The 16249-nt window shown below is 50.2% G+C and overlaps 1 protein-coding gene across 2 annotated transcripts; it reads left to right on the forward strand.

The window, feature by feature from the left end:
- The first annotated feature begins 10474 nt into the window (after positions 1-10474).
- On the forward strand, positions 10475-15754 carry TMEM74B (transmembrane protein 74B). Of its 2 annotated transcripts, none has more exons than XM_070801439.1 (2): positions 10475-10902; positions 14764-15754. In XM_070801439.1, exon 2 carries the CDS (start codon positions 14805-14807, stop codon positions 15504-15506), a length of 702 nt encoding a protein of 233 aa, XP_070657540.1. In that variant the 5' UTR covers positions 10475-10902; positions 14764-14804; the 3' UTR covers positions 15507-15754. The 2 variants fall into 2 exon arrangements, with proteins under 2 accessions (XP_070657540.1, XP_019827736.2); XM_019972177.2 differs by lacking the exon at positions 10475-10902 and adding an exon at positions 10937-11151.
- The last annotated feature ends 495 nt before the right edge of the window (positions 15755-16249 follow it).

Below are 16249 nucleotides of genomic sequence, written 5' to 3' on the forward strand. Positions count from 1 at the left end.
ATATATAGATGAATAAAATCTCATTTGGGGGGGGATACCACATCTGTATCCCCAGTCACCTTCCTCCCTCCCTTACCCATCTATTGAGTCCATAGATAAGGGAAATGCTCATTTTCCAGAAGAAAAAAGTCCCCTTTCTTCTGGATGCCCACACATCCCATTTCTAGCAAATGAGATAAAAACAGAAATTTGCTGTTAGACGTCTAGGAAAATGTTACCTACCTGATAAGGAAAAATGTCAGTGGTGCTCCTCCTTTACTCTTACTTTCTTCTACTTCCTTCTGCCTTGAATGTGGATGCGATGCCTGGAGCTACAGTAACCATATTGCAACCCTTAGATAAAGGCTCAAAAAACTGTAGAGGCACTGAAATCACTCAGTCACAGAATCACCAGTAGCATCGGCCTGTTTTATGAGACAAGAACTCCAATTTTTAATTGGGCAAACACAGTCCTAATGGACACCCGTGAAGTGGGTGTTCTTTAATTTTCCTTTTCAACATATACTTATGAGTGCCTTCTGCTGCTGCTGCAGCTTGGTTGCTTCAGTGGTGTCTGACTGTGCAACCCCATGAGCTGCAGCCTGCCAGACTCCTCTGTCCATGGGATTCTCTAGGCAAGAGTACTAGAGTGGGTTGCATTCCCTTCTCCAGGGGATCTTCCTCACTCAGGGATTGAACCCAGGTCTCCTGCATTGCAGGCAGGTTCTTTACTGCTGAGCCACCAGGGAAGCCCTATTGAATGCCTACTGTGTGCCAAATTCTGCTGTAGGCAGATAGAGGAACAGAGCCCAAAATCAGAGAGAAAAAGGCTGTTCTTTCCTGGAGCTGACATGCTAATCGATGGAAACAACCAAGATCAAGTTAATATTATGATGCCAATGAATAGGATCTATTCTCACACAGGCTTTAATTTTATTCTATCCACTTGAACTAGGAACTCCAAACTAAGAATTAACATAGTGATCACAGATAAGAAGCTGAGGTGACCAGAAAAACAAACTCAACCCATTTGGGAGGGACTTTCCCTCAACCTGGGCTACACAAGCTGTTCATAGATAAAGCCCCACTGAAAATGAACGCATAGCCCCAGATTACAAACACACAAGGAAATCATCCACCATAAGTGAGAGTCAGCAGACACCTTCAATAGCAGTATTAGACCTCACTTCCCCAAGAACTTCAGATGAAATAACAAAACAGTATTTTGAAAAGAATTAAAACCATACAAAAGAATTAAAAAACCTAAGAAAAAAGACACTATTTAAGAAGGGGTATTTTTTAAAAAACCTAAATAGGATTAATAGAAGTAAAAATTATAAGTTAAAGAAAAATCGTGTTTATTTAAGTGTAGTTCCAAAAGATAGGGTGGGGGTACAGGACATAGGGAAGCAGACTGAGACTCAGTAGGAGGAAAGGGTTGCTAAGAATTCTTCCAAGAAGTGGGCACTCGGTCAGTGGCACGTGAAAGCATAGCCCAGACAATCAAGGCAGCTGGAAAGGGGCTCCCCTGGCTCTGAGATGAGACCTGAAGCATCCTTCCAAGGGTGACACTGACTGGGCAGGGAAGGGGGCCAGGCCACTGTACAGAAAACCAGGACACCTGGGTTCTAAAGCCCGGTTCTATCAAATTTTCTATGTGAGCTTGAGCTTCATAGTTTCCATTTTAAGCATAAGGAGGCTTAAAATAGTTACAAAAATGAGTTGTAAGAAACATCACATTTCTCATACCCTGCAGTTTACAGCTTGAGATGCATTCTGACTGCCACACACAGAGAAAATTTTATGGGTAATTTTTCCTAGTTGAGCTGTTATTCTTTAGAACCCAAGAGGATACAAGAAACCCTTGTTTGCCACATTCACAGCCCTTCTGAACACAGAGGCCGGAAATGATTGCTTCCAGGCAGGTCACCAGGCTTTTTGGCACTGGACCCTGTAAGTATGGGGCAGCTGCCTGGATTAGAAATGGGTGTCCCAAACCAAGGTATTTACCTGCAGACTGGACAGGAGGGAGACCCTTGGCTCATGGGTGATGGTGTAAAAGCAGTCATGTTCTGGGTGGTGACCACATGATCCAATCAGGCCTTCTCTCAGAGAATTTGAATTTGATACAGTAAGAGGGGTTGGGTTGTCTCACAAGAATTTTATGTAACAAAACTCTCCAAAACTCCATACCTTGAAACTTTGTTTATTTTTGCTCTTGAGTTTGTGGTGTGGCTGGGGTGGTCTACACTGGGATTCAGATCTGCAGACCTGAGCCTGTGCCCTGGGTCCCTTGTCCTCTTCCTGGAATCATCAGGCTACTGGGGCAAGTTCTTCTCTTGGCAATGGCAGAGGATAAGAGAGCAGGTGGAATCGTGTGAGGCCTCTGAAGACTTAGGCTCTGAAAATCATACTGTCACTTTTGCTATGTAAGCAAAAGCTCCAGATTAAGAGTATATTCCACCTATGAAGAGATCGTGCCACACGTGTGGTAGAGTTAGGGAGGAATGAGGAAGTGGGGCTGGGATTCTCTTCTAGAAGGAAGTTAGTTCAGAAGAGGGGCCACAGGCCTCAAGGAGCCCAATAAGGTGGCAGCAGCAGGAGACCAGAGAGGACTAAAGAGACTTGAAGGGCAATTGAGGACCACCAACGTTTATTGATCTCTGACTCCAGACCAAACATCGTGGTGAGCCCTTGACAACACAACCCCATTTCATCCTCAAAACCTTATGACTGCCATTTCCAAACTGAGTGCGAGGGCACCCAGAGGCACTGCAGAAAGCTCAGAGACACTGCAAAATATTTTTAAAATTTGAGGGAAGCACAGTAATATCTGTTGGATACTGGACAAACTACTATTATTAAGTTGTGTGAACCTAATATAACAAACAACCATTAGACATTTCTTTGGGCCTGGGGCACTGTGCAGAAATTACAGAGATGCGAATGATGCTGTGAGCTGAGAACATTTGGGAACCTCAAGGCAATGGCACCCCACTCCAGTACTCTTGCCTGGAAAATCCCATGGATGGAGGACCCTGGTAGGCTGCAGTCCATGGGGTCGCTAAGAGTCACACACGACTGAGCGACTTCACTTTCACTTTTCACTTTCATGCATTGGAGAAGGAAATGGCAACCCACTCCAGTATTCTTGCCTGGAGAATCCCAGGGACGGGGGAGCCTGGTGGGCTTCCGTCTCTGGGGTCGCACAGAGTCGGACACGACTGAAGCGACTTAGCAGCAGCAGCAGCAGCAGCAGCCTACGAGGTAGGTACCCTTGTTATCTGCATTTTATAGTTGATTAGAAAGTGAAAGTGAAAGCAAAGTCGCTCAGTCGTGTGTTATCTGCATTTTATAGTTGATTAAGAACCTATTATTAACCCTGTTTTACAGGTGAGGAAACTAAAGCTCAAAGAGGCATAGATTTTCCTAGGGTTACTCTGGCAAGTAGGCAACAGGGTTAGAATTAGCACTTATTCTCCTTGATCTGCGTGGGAGGGTCTTGCCTGTTGTGTTGCAGGGGTGGAGAGTCAATGGGGGCTCGGGTTAGGCATCTGCTTCTGTGCTGGGCAGCCCAGCGGGCTCTCTGTCCAACACAGGAGTGGTGTTGATAGGAGTGCTTGGCAGTTAGAGCCTCTAATGCTCAGTCCTTGACTTCTAGTGCCATCACCGAATTACCCTGGGAAGCCATGTCTTGTGGTTAACTTGTTTTGATGTACTTTCATTTATTTTTAATCCCCCTCTCACATTCCTGGCTCAGAAGACATCTTATTTCATAGGCTTGGAAAGGCTTGGCACGTGGGGAGAAAGGGATGTGGAGGCAGGAGGCCTAGAAAGGAAAGAACTTCAACTCTTCAATGAGGAAAAATGTCCTCACCAGTTATCAAAGCCAGAATGGCCATCCACACATCATCCATGGGCAGCTGGTAACATAGCTTCCATGTGCCAGACCCTGCCCTATATGCCAGCAGTGAGTAAGAAGGACCTCACATCTGACCTCACAGGGCTCATGATCCAGCTAGCAAGAGAGTTCATTAGTAATCAAGTGGTTCAAAAGTCATACCTCATACCATAAGCCCTGGCATAGATATGTGAATGAATAGAATATAAAAATGTGCAGATGAAGAAACCACGGCTCAGATGGAGATGTGAGCTGCCCAAGCAAGTCAGCAGCTAGGGCAAAATTGCAAGTTGTTCCTCTGTATCCTTTCACATGGCAGAAGACCATTCCTAGACTCCCTTGCAGGGAAGTGTGGTCAGATGATTAACTCCTGGTCAGTGGGATATGGATGGAAATGATGTGTGCAATTTCTGGGCTGTGTCCTGTACAGGAGGGAGGAGGGTTCCTGCCCCTCCCCCATTCCTCCTTCTGCTAACTGGAATGTAGTCGCAAGGCCTGGAGGTGGAGCAGCCATCTTGGACCATCAGGTGGAGGATAGAGAGTCTCTAGTGACTGTGAAGCCACTGTGTCAGCCTTAACCACCGTGAATACTTTTAAATGAAAGAGAAATGAGCTCTGTTTTTTTACAGGCATTATCATTTTGGGTCTCCTTATTATAGGAGTCCGAGAAGGCAATGGCACCCCACTCCAGTACTCTTGCCTGGAGAATCCCATGGGCGGATTATAGGAGTCAAACCAATATCCTGAAAATACAGCAGCAGAGCTAGTGAGAGAAAGCAGGCTCCTTGATTTTCCCTACTCAGGTCCTTCCTGTATATTTTATTCTCTTCCAAGTGTTTTCTTGTTCATGACCTGATCTGCTCCTCACAACAGCTCTGTGAAGTCCATAGCAGGGAGAGGATTTCTGTGATGCTGGCTAGGAAGACAGGGAATCCAAGATGCAAGAGTAGTAGCTGAGACACATGGGCAGAGTTATGTCCATCTCTTCGAAGGGGCCAGTGGGCTCAGTGATGTCACTGAGCTCTGCTTCTATGTCTGACTTCTAATCTAAGGCCCTATCAACCCTTGAAGTGGTCCCTCATTTATCCTGGGCACCTTAGCCCTCATCCCTACTTTGTGAAATACAAATGAAGTGGAAGTTTAGCAGAGAGAAGCTTCCACATTGTGAGAGCCCTTAAACCCACCTTTCCTGCCACGCAAGCACATGCCATTACAGCGGCCAGCAGGAGCACAGGGATGGAGGACCAGTTGACTTGGGGAGTCCCGACACCACCTCTTCTTCTGTGTTGTTCATCACCTTCCAGCAGGCCTTCCCTTCAAGCCAGACAGCAAGGCTGGTAATCCAAGCATTTGTCTTATGCCTGTGCCCTTATCTGTGTACTCATGGGTCCTGAACATGCACCCTGCACCTCTTGAGTCCTGTAGCAAACGCTGCCAGGGCCCCGCCATATCCCCCTGATATTCCTCTTCTCCATATGTGCCCAGGGCTTCCGACTGCAAAGCACATCTGACTCTCTGCTTAAGGAACATGCTTGCCTTGGGCAGAGGACAGTGCCGGCAAATAGCTGTTGTAGATAAATATCTCGCCTCCCTTGGCTCCCGGATGGAACAAGACTCAGTCCAGCAGGACTGAGTCCCCAGCGTCAGCAGCAGCCATGTGCTCATCAGTGTTCTGGCAGTACATTGGAAGCCTTCCCTTCCATGTCTAACTTGCCTACTCCTTTACTGTGCTTCCTGGACCACCTCCCAGATAGACCACTTGCCCTAAAATTCTTGTCTTGGGTTTGCTTCTGGGGGAATGCAACCTACGACAGGTCCCATCCACGTGTGCCCTGTACACGAGTCCTGGGTACCTCTTCTGTGCATGAGCGTCCTGTGTAGAATATATGAATATCCTAGCCCTCCTGCCCTGTACGCAGGCCCCCTGTGTACATGTATCCTACATACACCTGTCACATGCCCAGGTGCCCAGGTCACAGCTCTGCGTCCACTTATGTCAGGGAAACAAGGCATTTGATCCTGACGAGGTGGTGGAGACTGGGAAAGCAGAGTGGAATGGTGGGAAAAGTGTAATTTCTTGGCCCCAACTCACTTTGAGTGTGACTCTGAGGCAAGCTGCCCAATTGATTTGAACCCCAATTCCCTCCTCCAGTGGATGAGTAGGAGGTAAAACTGAAAGTGATGGGGAGAATAGGCATGCACTCCGTCAGCCTCGGGACTTCGAGGTCCTCAAATCCATCTGGAAGTCAGAAGCCCTTGGCTCTGGTTGTACTTCTATTAATACTATCCCTCAGGGTGGCCACAGAACACTCTCTTCTGTCTTTGGCACTCAATTTTTACATAAAAAAGGGATTAGGAGTCCCCTGGCTCTTTAGCGATTAGGACTCGGTGCTTTCACCGTGGTGTCCTGGGTTCAACCCCTGGACAGGGAACTAAGATCCTGAAAACCATGAGGTGCAACCAGGAAAAAAAAAAATGGGGGGGTCAGGGGGAATAACGACAGCTCAGGAATTTTGCACATGCTTTGAAAATTATGACAGAACTCAGAACTGTGGTTATCAGCACTGAGTCGGGTCTGGATTTGAACCCCAGAAACATCGTAAACTGGTTGTGTGACCTTGGGCAAGTTATTAATCATTCTTGCCTCCACTTCCTCATCTTAAAATAGAGAAAATAATAGCACCAGTGATCCATGCCTCTCAGTATTCAGACACTTATGTAGACCTCCCCACCCTTGTCTCTGGGCTGGCCTGTGAGCTTCCCTAAAGCAACAGAATGCAGCAGAAGTGACATTGTGCCAATTTCTATGATTAACATCGTATATTAGTATGATAAGTTTGTTACAATTAATGAACTGATATTGATCTATTATTATTAGCTAAAATCCATATTTTATTCGGATTTCCTTAGTATTTGCCTAATGCTCTTTTTTTCTGTTCCAGGATCTCATCCAGGACACCATATTATGTATAGTCATCATACCTCTTTAAGGCTCCGCTAGGCTGTGACAGTTTCTCAAGACTCTCTTTGTTTTTGATGACCTTGACAGTTCTGAGGCCAGGTACTTTGTAAAATGTCCCTCAGTTGGGATTTGTCTGATGTTTATCTCATGGTTAGACGGGGGTTATGGGTTTGGGGAGAGAGATCACAGAAGTAAATTGCCACTGTCATCACATCATATCCAGGATACCTACGATCAACATAATTTGACTGCCGAGGTTGACCTTGTTCTTGGCCAAGGTAATCAGGGTTGTCAGTTTCTCCTTTTCAAAGTTATTCTCCACCCCCACTTCCACTTTGCACTCTCGGAAAGTCACTCTGCTCAGCCCACGTTTAAGGGTTGGGGAGTTACGCACAGATAATAGAGAACAAACTAGTGGGTACCAGGAGGGGGAGGGGCAATACAGGAGCAGGGGACTGGGAGATACAAACTTTTGTGTGTAAGATAGGCTACAAGGATGTACTGCACAAACTGAGGGAATTTAGTCAATATTTCTTAATAACTATAAATGGAAAGTAATGTTTACAAATTTTATTAAAAAAATCTCTACACAGAATTCTTAAAAAAAGAATTGGGAGTTATATTTCTCTTCCTTGAGGATAGAGTATTTGGAATTCTTCATCAGAGATTTATCTTTTCCCCCATTTTTGCATTTATCATATTTTAGGTTATAGTTCAATATTACTTTATTTATTTATTTTTTATCAGATTTTTCCAAGTTTGGCTATCAGCTCTTTCAGTCAACCCCTATGTCTTTTGACATACTCCCATCATTTTGTGTGTGTGTGTTGTTGGTTCCTTCTTTATTTTATGGCACTATTAGATGCTCCAGGCTTGTCTTGTATGTTTTCAGCTCCAGTCCTAGCATCAACCATTTTTCCCTGGTTCCTTTTATTGGAGAGTGGTATTAGAAACCAAGATCTGGGCAGTAGATGTGCTTATTACTATGCAGTATCATGCAGCCAGGTCCTCTTAGCTGACAGAGAAAGGAAATACAGTGTATACTAACTTGTGTGTATACACAATTACAGTTGTATATAAAATGTATCATAAGTATGTAATCATCTGTATCAATATTATGCTAAACATGAATTTATACTAATATCTCCAACTCAAATCCATTACCACATGGATCATTGGAGGCTCCTCCTCCGGGTCATATTTTATCATTGCAATGTTGCCAGGTAACATAGTGACATATGTTTATCTGTTTCCAAGGAAACAGAGCTAGACAGTTAACCAAAGGTCAAATTCTCACACAGAAGAGGAAAAGTTTTTGTTAACCCTTTATTCACATTGATCAGTGACTCCCCACTGCTTTGGGGACAAAGAACCAACTGCTTGGCTTACAAGTATTTGCAGTGACCTGGCTTACTGATAGTCTAGCCTCATGTCCCATGTTCCTTATTGAGCCCTGCAGGGCAACCATCCTGTCTTCCATAAAGCCTCACACTCACCACACTCCCTTCTACGCCAGAGCCTTTGCCCATGCCAGTCCCTCTGCTGGGCCTCGCTTCCTTGCTCTCTTTTACCTGGCTGTCTCCTATTCATCCTTCCAGTCTCAGCTCAGCCCTCAATTCTACAGGAGAACCTGGAGCCATCCTGAGTCCCAAACAAGGTCAGCTCCTTGCTGAAAGCTTGCAGGGTACCTTTGCTTTGTGGCAATATTACCTTTGCTTATCCTTTCCTCCCACTAGAATACGAACTTCTAGAAGGTAGGATGGGGATGGAGTCGTCTTGATTAATCAGTACATAATAGGAGCTCAATAAATGCTCATTTTCTCCATTCTTTATTCATTAAACACTTATCAAAAGCCCCCTTTGTGTTGGCTCCTTTTCTAGCACCTGAGGATACAGCAAGAGGGAATAAGGCAAAGTCTCTGCCTCCTAACATTTATATTTTAGTGGTGATGAAAATAAAGAAAGAAATAAGCAAATGTCAGAAGCTGATAAATGCTGTGGAGAAAAATTCAGAATTAAGGAGTAAAGGGTGCTGGGGTACTGCTAGTCTTAAAAAGATGCCATGGGAAGGTGTCTCTGAGAAGGTGACATTTGAGCAAAGATGTGAAGGATATGAGGGCACATTCTGGGGGGTCTCAGGAAGAAGAGTGTCCCAGGCAGAAGGAACAGCAAAGGCAAAGGCTGAGGAAGGGAACTGTGAGAACTTCATAGGGAGTACTTCTTCTGGTCCCATTACCCTTCAGTTCAGTTTACTTCAGTCGCTGAGTCATGCTTGATTCTTTGCGACCCCATGGACTGCAGCACACCAGGCTTCCCTGTCCATCACCAACTTCCGGAGCTTGCTCAAACTCATGTCCATTGAGTTGGACATGGTGGGATGTTGTATAGGGAACATTTCATCTAATCCCATTACCCTTACTGAGTCCATTACACAGAAGAGGAAATAGCTCCAAGAGGGGCCCCTTCACACAAAGGTGGTGGAGCTAGGATTCCCTTGGGAGTCTGGTGCCACAGACAGCTCTCTTCTGAAGTCTCCCAACAATCCGCCTTTTCTGGTGGCTCAGATGGTAAAGAATCTGCCTGCAATGCAGGAGACCCAGGTTCAATCCCTGGGTCAGGAAGATCCCCTGGAGAAGGGAATAGCAACCACTCAGGTATTCTTGCCTGGGAAATCCCAAAGCTACTGTCCTTGGGGTCTCAAAGAGTCGGATTTGACTGAGCAACTAAACAACAACAACAGTAGGCCAGGCCTCTGGAAGGCAGGAAGAGCCTGACACCCTCCCACTCGTCCCAGCACTGGAAGTCCTGCCCAGGTCTCCATCACCCTAGCCTCAAAGGCCTGGGCACCTGGCTTCTGGGGCTGCCTCTGCTGTCCTACTCGTCAAGGATGGCACAGGCCTTTGGAGCAGGACAGGTCCAGCTCTACCATGACGCGGCTGAGGACTCAGGACCGTGCCTCTACTTCCGGACGGTTTGCCTCTGCTGACCCCTCCAAAGCTCCTGGAGTCTGCATTTTCATGATCCCATTGGCAGAGGCGAACACTGAGGCTCAGAGAGGTGGGAGGATTCCACCTGAGGCCACCAGAGTGAGCTGTTCACAGAGACTTCCAGTAAGCTGGTGATCTTCAGCTCCAGCTCCTCTCTGGGCTTGGCCTGGGCTCCCAAAGAGCGAGTGTCTCCTTAACTTTAGTGCACTAGGCATTTCACTTAATTGAAGTGAAGTGAAATTTAATTCACCTTAGTCTGAGCCCCAGAAGGAAAGAAACGGTGAAATGTGTCCCACTACCACCTGTCCACCCACTGCCACGCTGGGCTCTGGGAGCGTCGGTCTGCGGCCCTGGCCTCCAGGACCTGCCAGTCTGAGGAAGGAGGCTGACACTCAGTGAAAACCACAGCTCCCAGAGATAAGGACAATAATGCAGGCCAAGAGAACACAGCTGGAAGGGCCCCTGGGGCCAGGGAGCCTGTGGGGTTGTCCAGTGGGCTTCCCAGGGGAGGGGGCACTACAGAGGTTGGTTCATCAGAGGCTTCCTTTCCGCCTTCAGGTGGCGCCCTCGAGTCACGGAGCCGCACGCGCCGGAGAAGAGCATCCCGCCCTAAGGACCTCGGAGAGGACCCCGAGTCCCTCCAGCGGGTTGCGTGTGTGGGAGGGGCTGAGAAGCGGAGTAAGCGTGGGGACCCGGCGCAGTAGGGGCTCCCCAGGAGAGGGGCGAGGCCAGCGGCCGAGGGAGGGGTCTTCTTCAGCACCCACCCCGCGCCCCGCCCCTGCGCCCGGGCCGGCTGGAGGCTTCGGTTCTGGGGACCGAGGTGCTGGGGAACCAGACCTGCCCCAAGGGGAAGCGGAGGAGGATGGAGCCGCGTCCCCCCAGCCTCGCCCCAGTCTGTTACCCGCCTCCCAGTGCCTCCCGGAGCTGACTCCCGGCGCCCTCGCCGGCCGCGGGCGGAGCTCGAGCCGCGGCGCTCGGCGATCCCCGGCTCCCGCCCCTTCCCCGTGCCTCCCTCCCCGGAGCCTCCCTGGCGGTCCCAGCCGCCGCCGTACGGCCCCGCGCGGCGCGAGCAGGTACGTGCGCCTCGGCCGCGGCTCCGGGCCGGGCCCGGCTGGGAAGGGGGCGGGAGCCGAGGGGGAGAAGAGGAGGCGGCGGCCCGGCCCGCTCTCCCCCTGGGCTGCGCCGCAGCACCAACACCGGCTGCTGGAAGAAGGCGGGCGGGCGCCCGGGGAGGACGCGCCCTCCCCGTTGCCCGGAGGCGGCTCGGCGCCCTCGCCTCCCGCGTGGGGAGGTGGGGAGGTGAGGACGAAGGCTCGGCACAGGTAGGCACACCAAGAGGGAACTGCTGCGGGCAGCGGGAGGCCGAGGACCCGAGGCGGAGAGGGGCGGCCGAGGAGAGCTAGCCTGACCTCGCGGCCGGGCCGAAGGACATGCGGCGAGGGAACCTGGGCGCACGCGGGTCCTCGCAGATCCCGGCCTCCCTGGGCCGCCTGGCCGCCTGGCTCCCGGCGCCGCTCGGCCCGGTCCGGCCTGGCCCGGCCCAACAGTGTTTGTGGTCAAGGGCAGGAGTAGGGGGGTGTGAGCTGCGGGGTGGCGGGCGCGTGGGTGCAGCGGGCAGCTGGGGTGCTGGAGCTTTCTGCTCGGAACTTTGGGTATCACAGCGTGGACGTATCTGAGCGCCCGAGGCTTTGTGTACAACTCGTGCGTGTGTCTGTCGACTGGGTTTTGTGAAGCTTACCCACGCCCGCTGTGCGTCTGTTTCCCCCGCGTGTTAGTGCACGCCACTGCGCGAGGTGCTGGACTTGGGCGGATCTTGGTGGATCTTAGCAGTCCTGAGAGTAGTAAACTCTGTGTGTGTGTGTGTGTGTGTGTGTGTGTGTGTGTGTGTGTGACCAACTCTATCATTTCTTGAGGCGTATGTGTGTGTGTGACCAGCTCTGTCCTTTCTTGGGGCATGGATACCAATGTGGTGTATGGATCTCTGGTTGTATTGTGTGGGTTCCAGTGTCTGTGGATGCTGCATATGGAAAAGGCCCCTGGGGGTCTGAGTGTGGGACCAAGGTGTACCTTTAAGGTCCTGTTGGACTGCAAATGACATTGGAGTGTAACTGGTACAGCTGTGGGGTGTGAGCAGTGGACAACCAGCATCATTGTCAGCTTGTCTGTTTCTGCTTATGTTTTGAGCAATTGGGCATGCCCTTGTAACTCCTAGGTATCTCTGAACCTGTGTGTCAGAGACATAGCAACTCTGTGTAAGAAGGAATCTTCTTTTCCTCCACCCTCTTCCTAACTCTGTTGGCAGCCTAAGGAAAAATTTTTGGCTTCCTGCCAGGTGAAAGAGCCCTGCTCCAAGAATCTGAGTATCCTGGGTTTCTTCTGAGATATGGAGGCATCAATGTGCTGGTCTGGGAAGAGGGTTCCTGGGCCCTTCCAGGGGCTGAGTTCTAGAGAAGATGCTGAAGACCTGGGTGGGGGACCACTTCTGGACACCAACTGGGCAGGAGTGGTCACTGCCAGTCCCTATTACTGGCTGGGCACTCAGGAAAATGCATTTGGTGCCAAAAGTAAAAAAAAAAAAAAGAAAAGTCAATGAACACACCTCTCCTCTTGGTTTACTGGAAAGTGGGAGCAGTTTGGCCAGAGCCTGTCCGGGAATAGGACTCCCCATCCTGTTGTGTGGGAAGGATTGTCTGCCTGAGCAGGTTGTGAAACCATTCCTGAGGACTGGCTGTGTTCCAAGCCTTGTGCAGGGGGCTGTGGACCCAGACGTATCCCTGACCTCAAGCTGCTCATGGTTGCTGTTCAACAGTGGCATAAAGTAGAGAGTCTACAAGTGTGGCCTAGAAGACCAGGGAAGGACGGCCAGATGATGCCACTGGCATGCGAGTGTGTGGGTTTTTAGGCTTTTAGGTGATAACAATTCTTGGGGAACGTGTGTTCAGCTCCTGACCCCCACATATATGCCATGGGATCTTGCTACATATTGTAAAACGGAGATAGTAACACCTGCTCATGGGGCTCGTGAGGGTTACCTAAGATACTCCCGAGGGAAATGTCCACACCAGGGCCCACTAGAGAGTGTAGGTGCTCAGTAAACATTTTTAAAATTGGAACTCAGGCAGAAGGGACGTGGTGATCGAGATGGGTTGTAAGTGGAAACAGGCTTTGTACTCAGATGAAAGGCCCTGTGTGTGCTAAGAGGAGGTGTCTGATGCAAGTCCATGTTGGATGGAAGATCAGAAAGATCGAAAAACGTGCCTTCCCGCAGAGGCTCTTTGAATTTCATTCATTCATTCATTTCATTCATTTTCACTCCGTTCATTTGCTCATATCCTCTCTCTTTCCCACATACACACACACTGAAGCAGGGAGCTTTGGAGAATAAACCCAGGCATGGGAAAGCAGAGAAAGGTCTAGAATCCTGTGTATGTGTGTGTAGACACCCTAGGGCATGTAAGGCACTCTGCATCTGGGGGTCTCTGTGCTGTGTGCGGACTTGGGTCTGGGATGTCTGTACCCACAAGGTGTGGGTGTGCCTGGGGACATGGTGGTCAGGAGTTCTACATGCCTGGGGGGCCTGCTGGGGGCGCACTAGAGCTGCTTGAGGGAGACTTCATCATCAGCTCCTGCTGTGTGGCTGTGAGGGAAAGGGGGCTAGGGGCATCAGGTTCATCCATTTTGCAAGAGAAGCCAGGCATCTAAGGTTTAAAGTGTAGAATCTTTTGCTTTTTATATATTGGCAACTGCTTCACCAAAAAAAAAAAAAAGAAAGAACAGACCAGAAACATGAAAAAGCAAAACTCCTATGAGCCAAATATGGCCCATGGGCTGTAAGCTGGTATCCTTTGGTGCATGTGCTGTCTGTCTGTGTGGGCAGGCGCTCAGGTACTTGGGTGGGGTGTCTGTTCTTTGAGCAGAGAGCCCCCCTTCCCTGTCCTTTCCCAGCTGCCCTTCTGTCACCCTCATCCAGGTCCTCCCATCTTCTATTTATATAAAGGCATTTGGCCTTGACCTCAGTCATGGCTCTCAAATATGCTCTTCCTTCCTCTTTGCCCTCTCAGCCTCTATGCTTCCCCTGACTATACTGGGTTCCTCTCTGGACCCCTGGCCTCCACTGTCCTCCCTCCCATCCTGACTGTCCTCCATGCAGCAGCCAGAGAGAGCTTTCCAAAACCCAGGGGGATGTTAACCCTCCCAGCCCCAACACCTTGCCTCCCTGGCTCCTTGGCTTGGTTTTCAGAGAATTTAGAAAGCTAGTCCCAGCTGACCTCCAAGGCAACCCCTCTTCCTTTCCAAAATGCCCTTGTTCCGTCTTGCTGCTGGGGGATTTCCCACTTATCCTCTGAGATTTGGCTCAAATGCTACTAACTCCTAGAAGCTACCCTAACTTTCTCCTCTTTGTTCTTACAACCACCTTCATCTCCCCTTCCCCTGCCCCCAGATATCCTCATTTCATCACAACAGTGTCCATTAATTGAACTGGTGGGCCTTACATACCTTATTTTATGAAACAAAATCCTCAAATCAACCCTATGAGGGAAGCATTATGCTTATTCCCACTTAGCAGATCATAAAATTGAGTCTGGAAAGATCACCGCACTTGCCCAAGCTCAGGTGGTGATGCTGGGATTAGAACCTGATATCTACCCTATTTAAATTCCCGCCATCATAATAATAGCTCATTGGCAGTACTTACTGAGAATTTACTATTCTGAGGACTTTATGTGGATTATCTCAATCCTCACATCAGCCCTTTTAAGTAGGAAGTAGTACTATTGCTGTCATTCAATAAATAGGGAAGCTGAGGCCCAGAGAGGATACAGGCATTGCCCAAAACCCACATGCCTAGTAGCAGGCCTTGTGTGATGTCTGGTGCCAGCAGGCTGTCAGTAGTAGAGGTTTGCTAAATTCCACTTTTCTGTTTTCTCTTCTAGCTACCAAGGGGCCAAGGGATGAGCTGGGGTCCGCCTTCCCAATGGCATCTCCCCCTGGTCTGGAACTGAAGACACTGAACAATGGTCCCCAGGCCCCAAGGAGACCTGCATCTCTGGGTCCAGCAGCCCCACCCAGGGGGGGTGTGGAGAATGCCTGCTTCTCTTCAGAGGAGCACGAGACCCATTTCCAGGACCCTGGGGATACCAGACTAGGCCGTTCCCCCAGCCTTCCTGGGGGCCTTGGCCCCTCGCGGCCCCGACCCCAGAGAGACGATGCATCCCTGCATTCAGAAGAGGGGCCAGGCCTGGAGCCCGTGAGCCGCCCTGTGGATTACGGCTTTGTCTCTGCTCTGGTTTTCCTGGTGAGCGGGATCCTCCTTGTGGTGACTGCGTACGCCATCCCCCGTGAGGCTCGCGTCAACCCGGACACGGTGTCGGCGCGGGAGATGGAACGGCTGGAGATGTACTATGCACGCCTGGGCTCGCACCTGGACAAGTGCATCATCGCAGGCTTGGGGCTGCTCACGGTGGGCGGCATGCTCTTGTCCGTGCTGCTGATGGTCTCCCTGTGCAAGGGCGAGCTGTACCGCAGGCCCACCTTCGTCCCGGGCAGGGGCTCCAGGAAGACCTATGGCTCTATCAACCTGCGCATGAGACAGCTCCATGGGGACGGGGGCCAGGCCCTGGTGGAGAACGAAGTTGTCCAGGTCTCAGAGACCAGCCATGCTCTCCAGGGGTCTTAAGTAAGAGCCCACTCTTTCTGGCTGCTTCAGCTTCGGAGTGACCAGGCCCCCAAGGCTGGGGTTTTGGACTGAGCTCCACCGAGGGCCCTGTGGAAGGAGTCGTGGGTGCAGGAAGGGGAGCTTGGGGCCTGGTCCAGGCTTCGCTTAGGAGAGCGGCCCCTCCGTCTGTTTTGTAGCTTGAGGTTTTGCATAAGGTTTTGTTTGAAGGATGGCTTCTGCTGCTAAAAATACAAAAGTCTGGAAACCGCTGCCCTTGGAGGATGAGGTTTCTTGGCATTTCTGTGGGTTGAGAGTTGTTTGAAAGGCTGCCCATCCTGTTCCCCGTGCCTTGGGGAATTCCGGGACCTCTGCTGTCCTCATCAGCCACCTATGGGTGTTGGGTGACCTTGGAAGGACCCCTTGCAGCCCTGACCACTGAAGGTGGGAGGTGGCTTCATGATGAGGGGAGAAGTCATCCCTCGGATGACCTCTCCTCTCCAGGCCTCAGTCCCCCTGACTGTGATGTGAGAGGGGTGGCCCTTCCAGTTATGCCCTAGGAATTCCCGTATGGAACAGGAGTATCTGCATGTGGCCACTCCTTCAGGGGAGGAGAGTGTCAGCAGGTGCTGACCATTCTCCATGCCATTTTCTGACCAGGGTTGCCACCACTTACACAGCCAGCATCTCCCACAGTCCTGCTAAAGGAGCCCTTAAGTCCTCAGGTTAGGCTGGGCTAAATACAGTTTGTGACAGCCTGGTTTCGG

The sequence above is a fragment of the Bos indicus genome, chromosome 13 (genome assembly GCF_029378745.1).
Source record: "Bos indicus isolate NIAB-ARS_2022 breed Sahiwal x Tharparkar chromosome 13, NIAB-ARS_B.indTharparkar_mat_pri_1.0, whole genome shotgun sequence".
NCBI classification, from domain to species: domain Eukaryota; kingdom Metazoa; phylum Chordata; class Mammalia; order Artiodactyla; family Bovidae; genus Bos; species Bos indicus.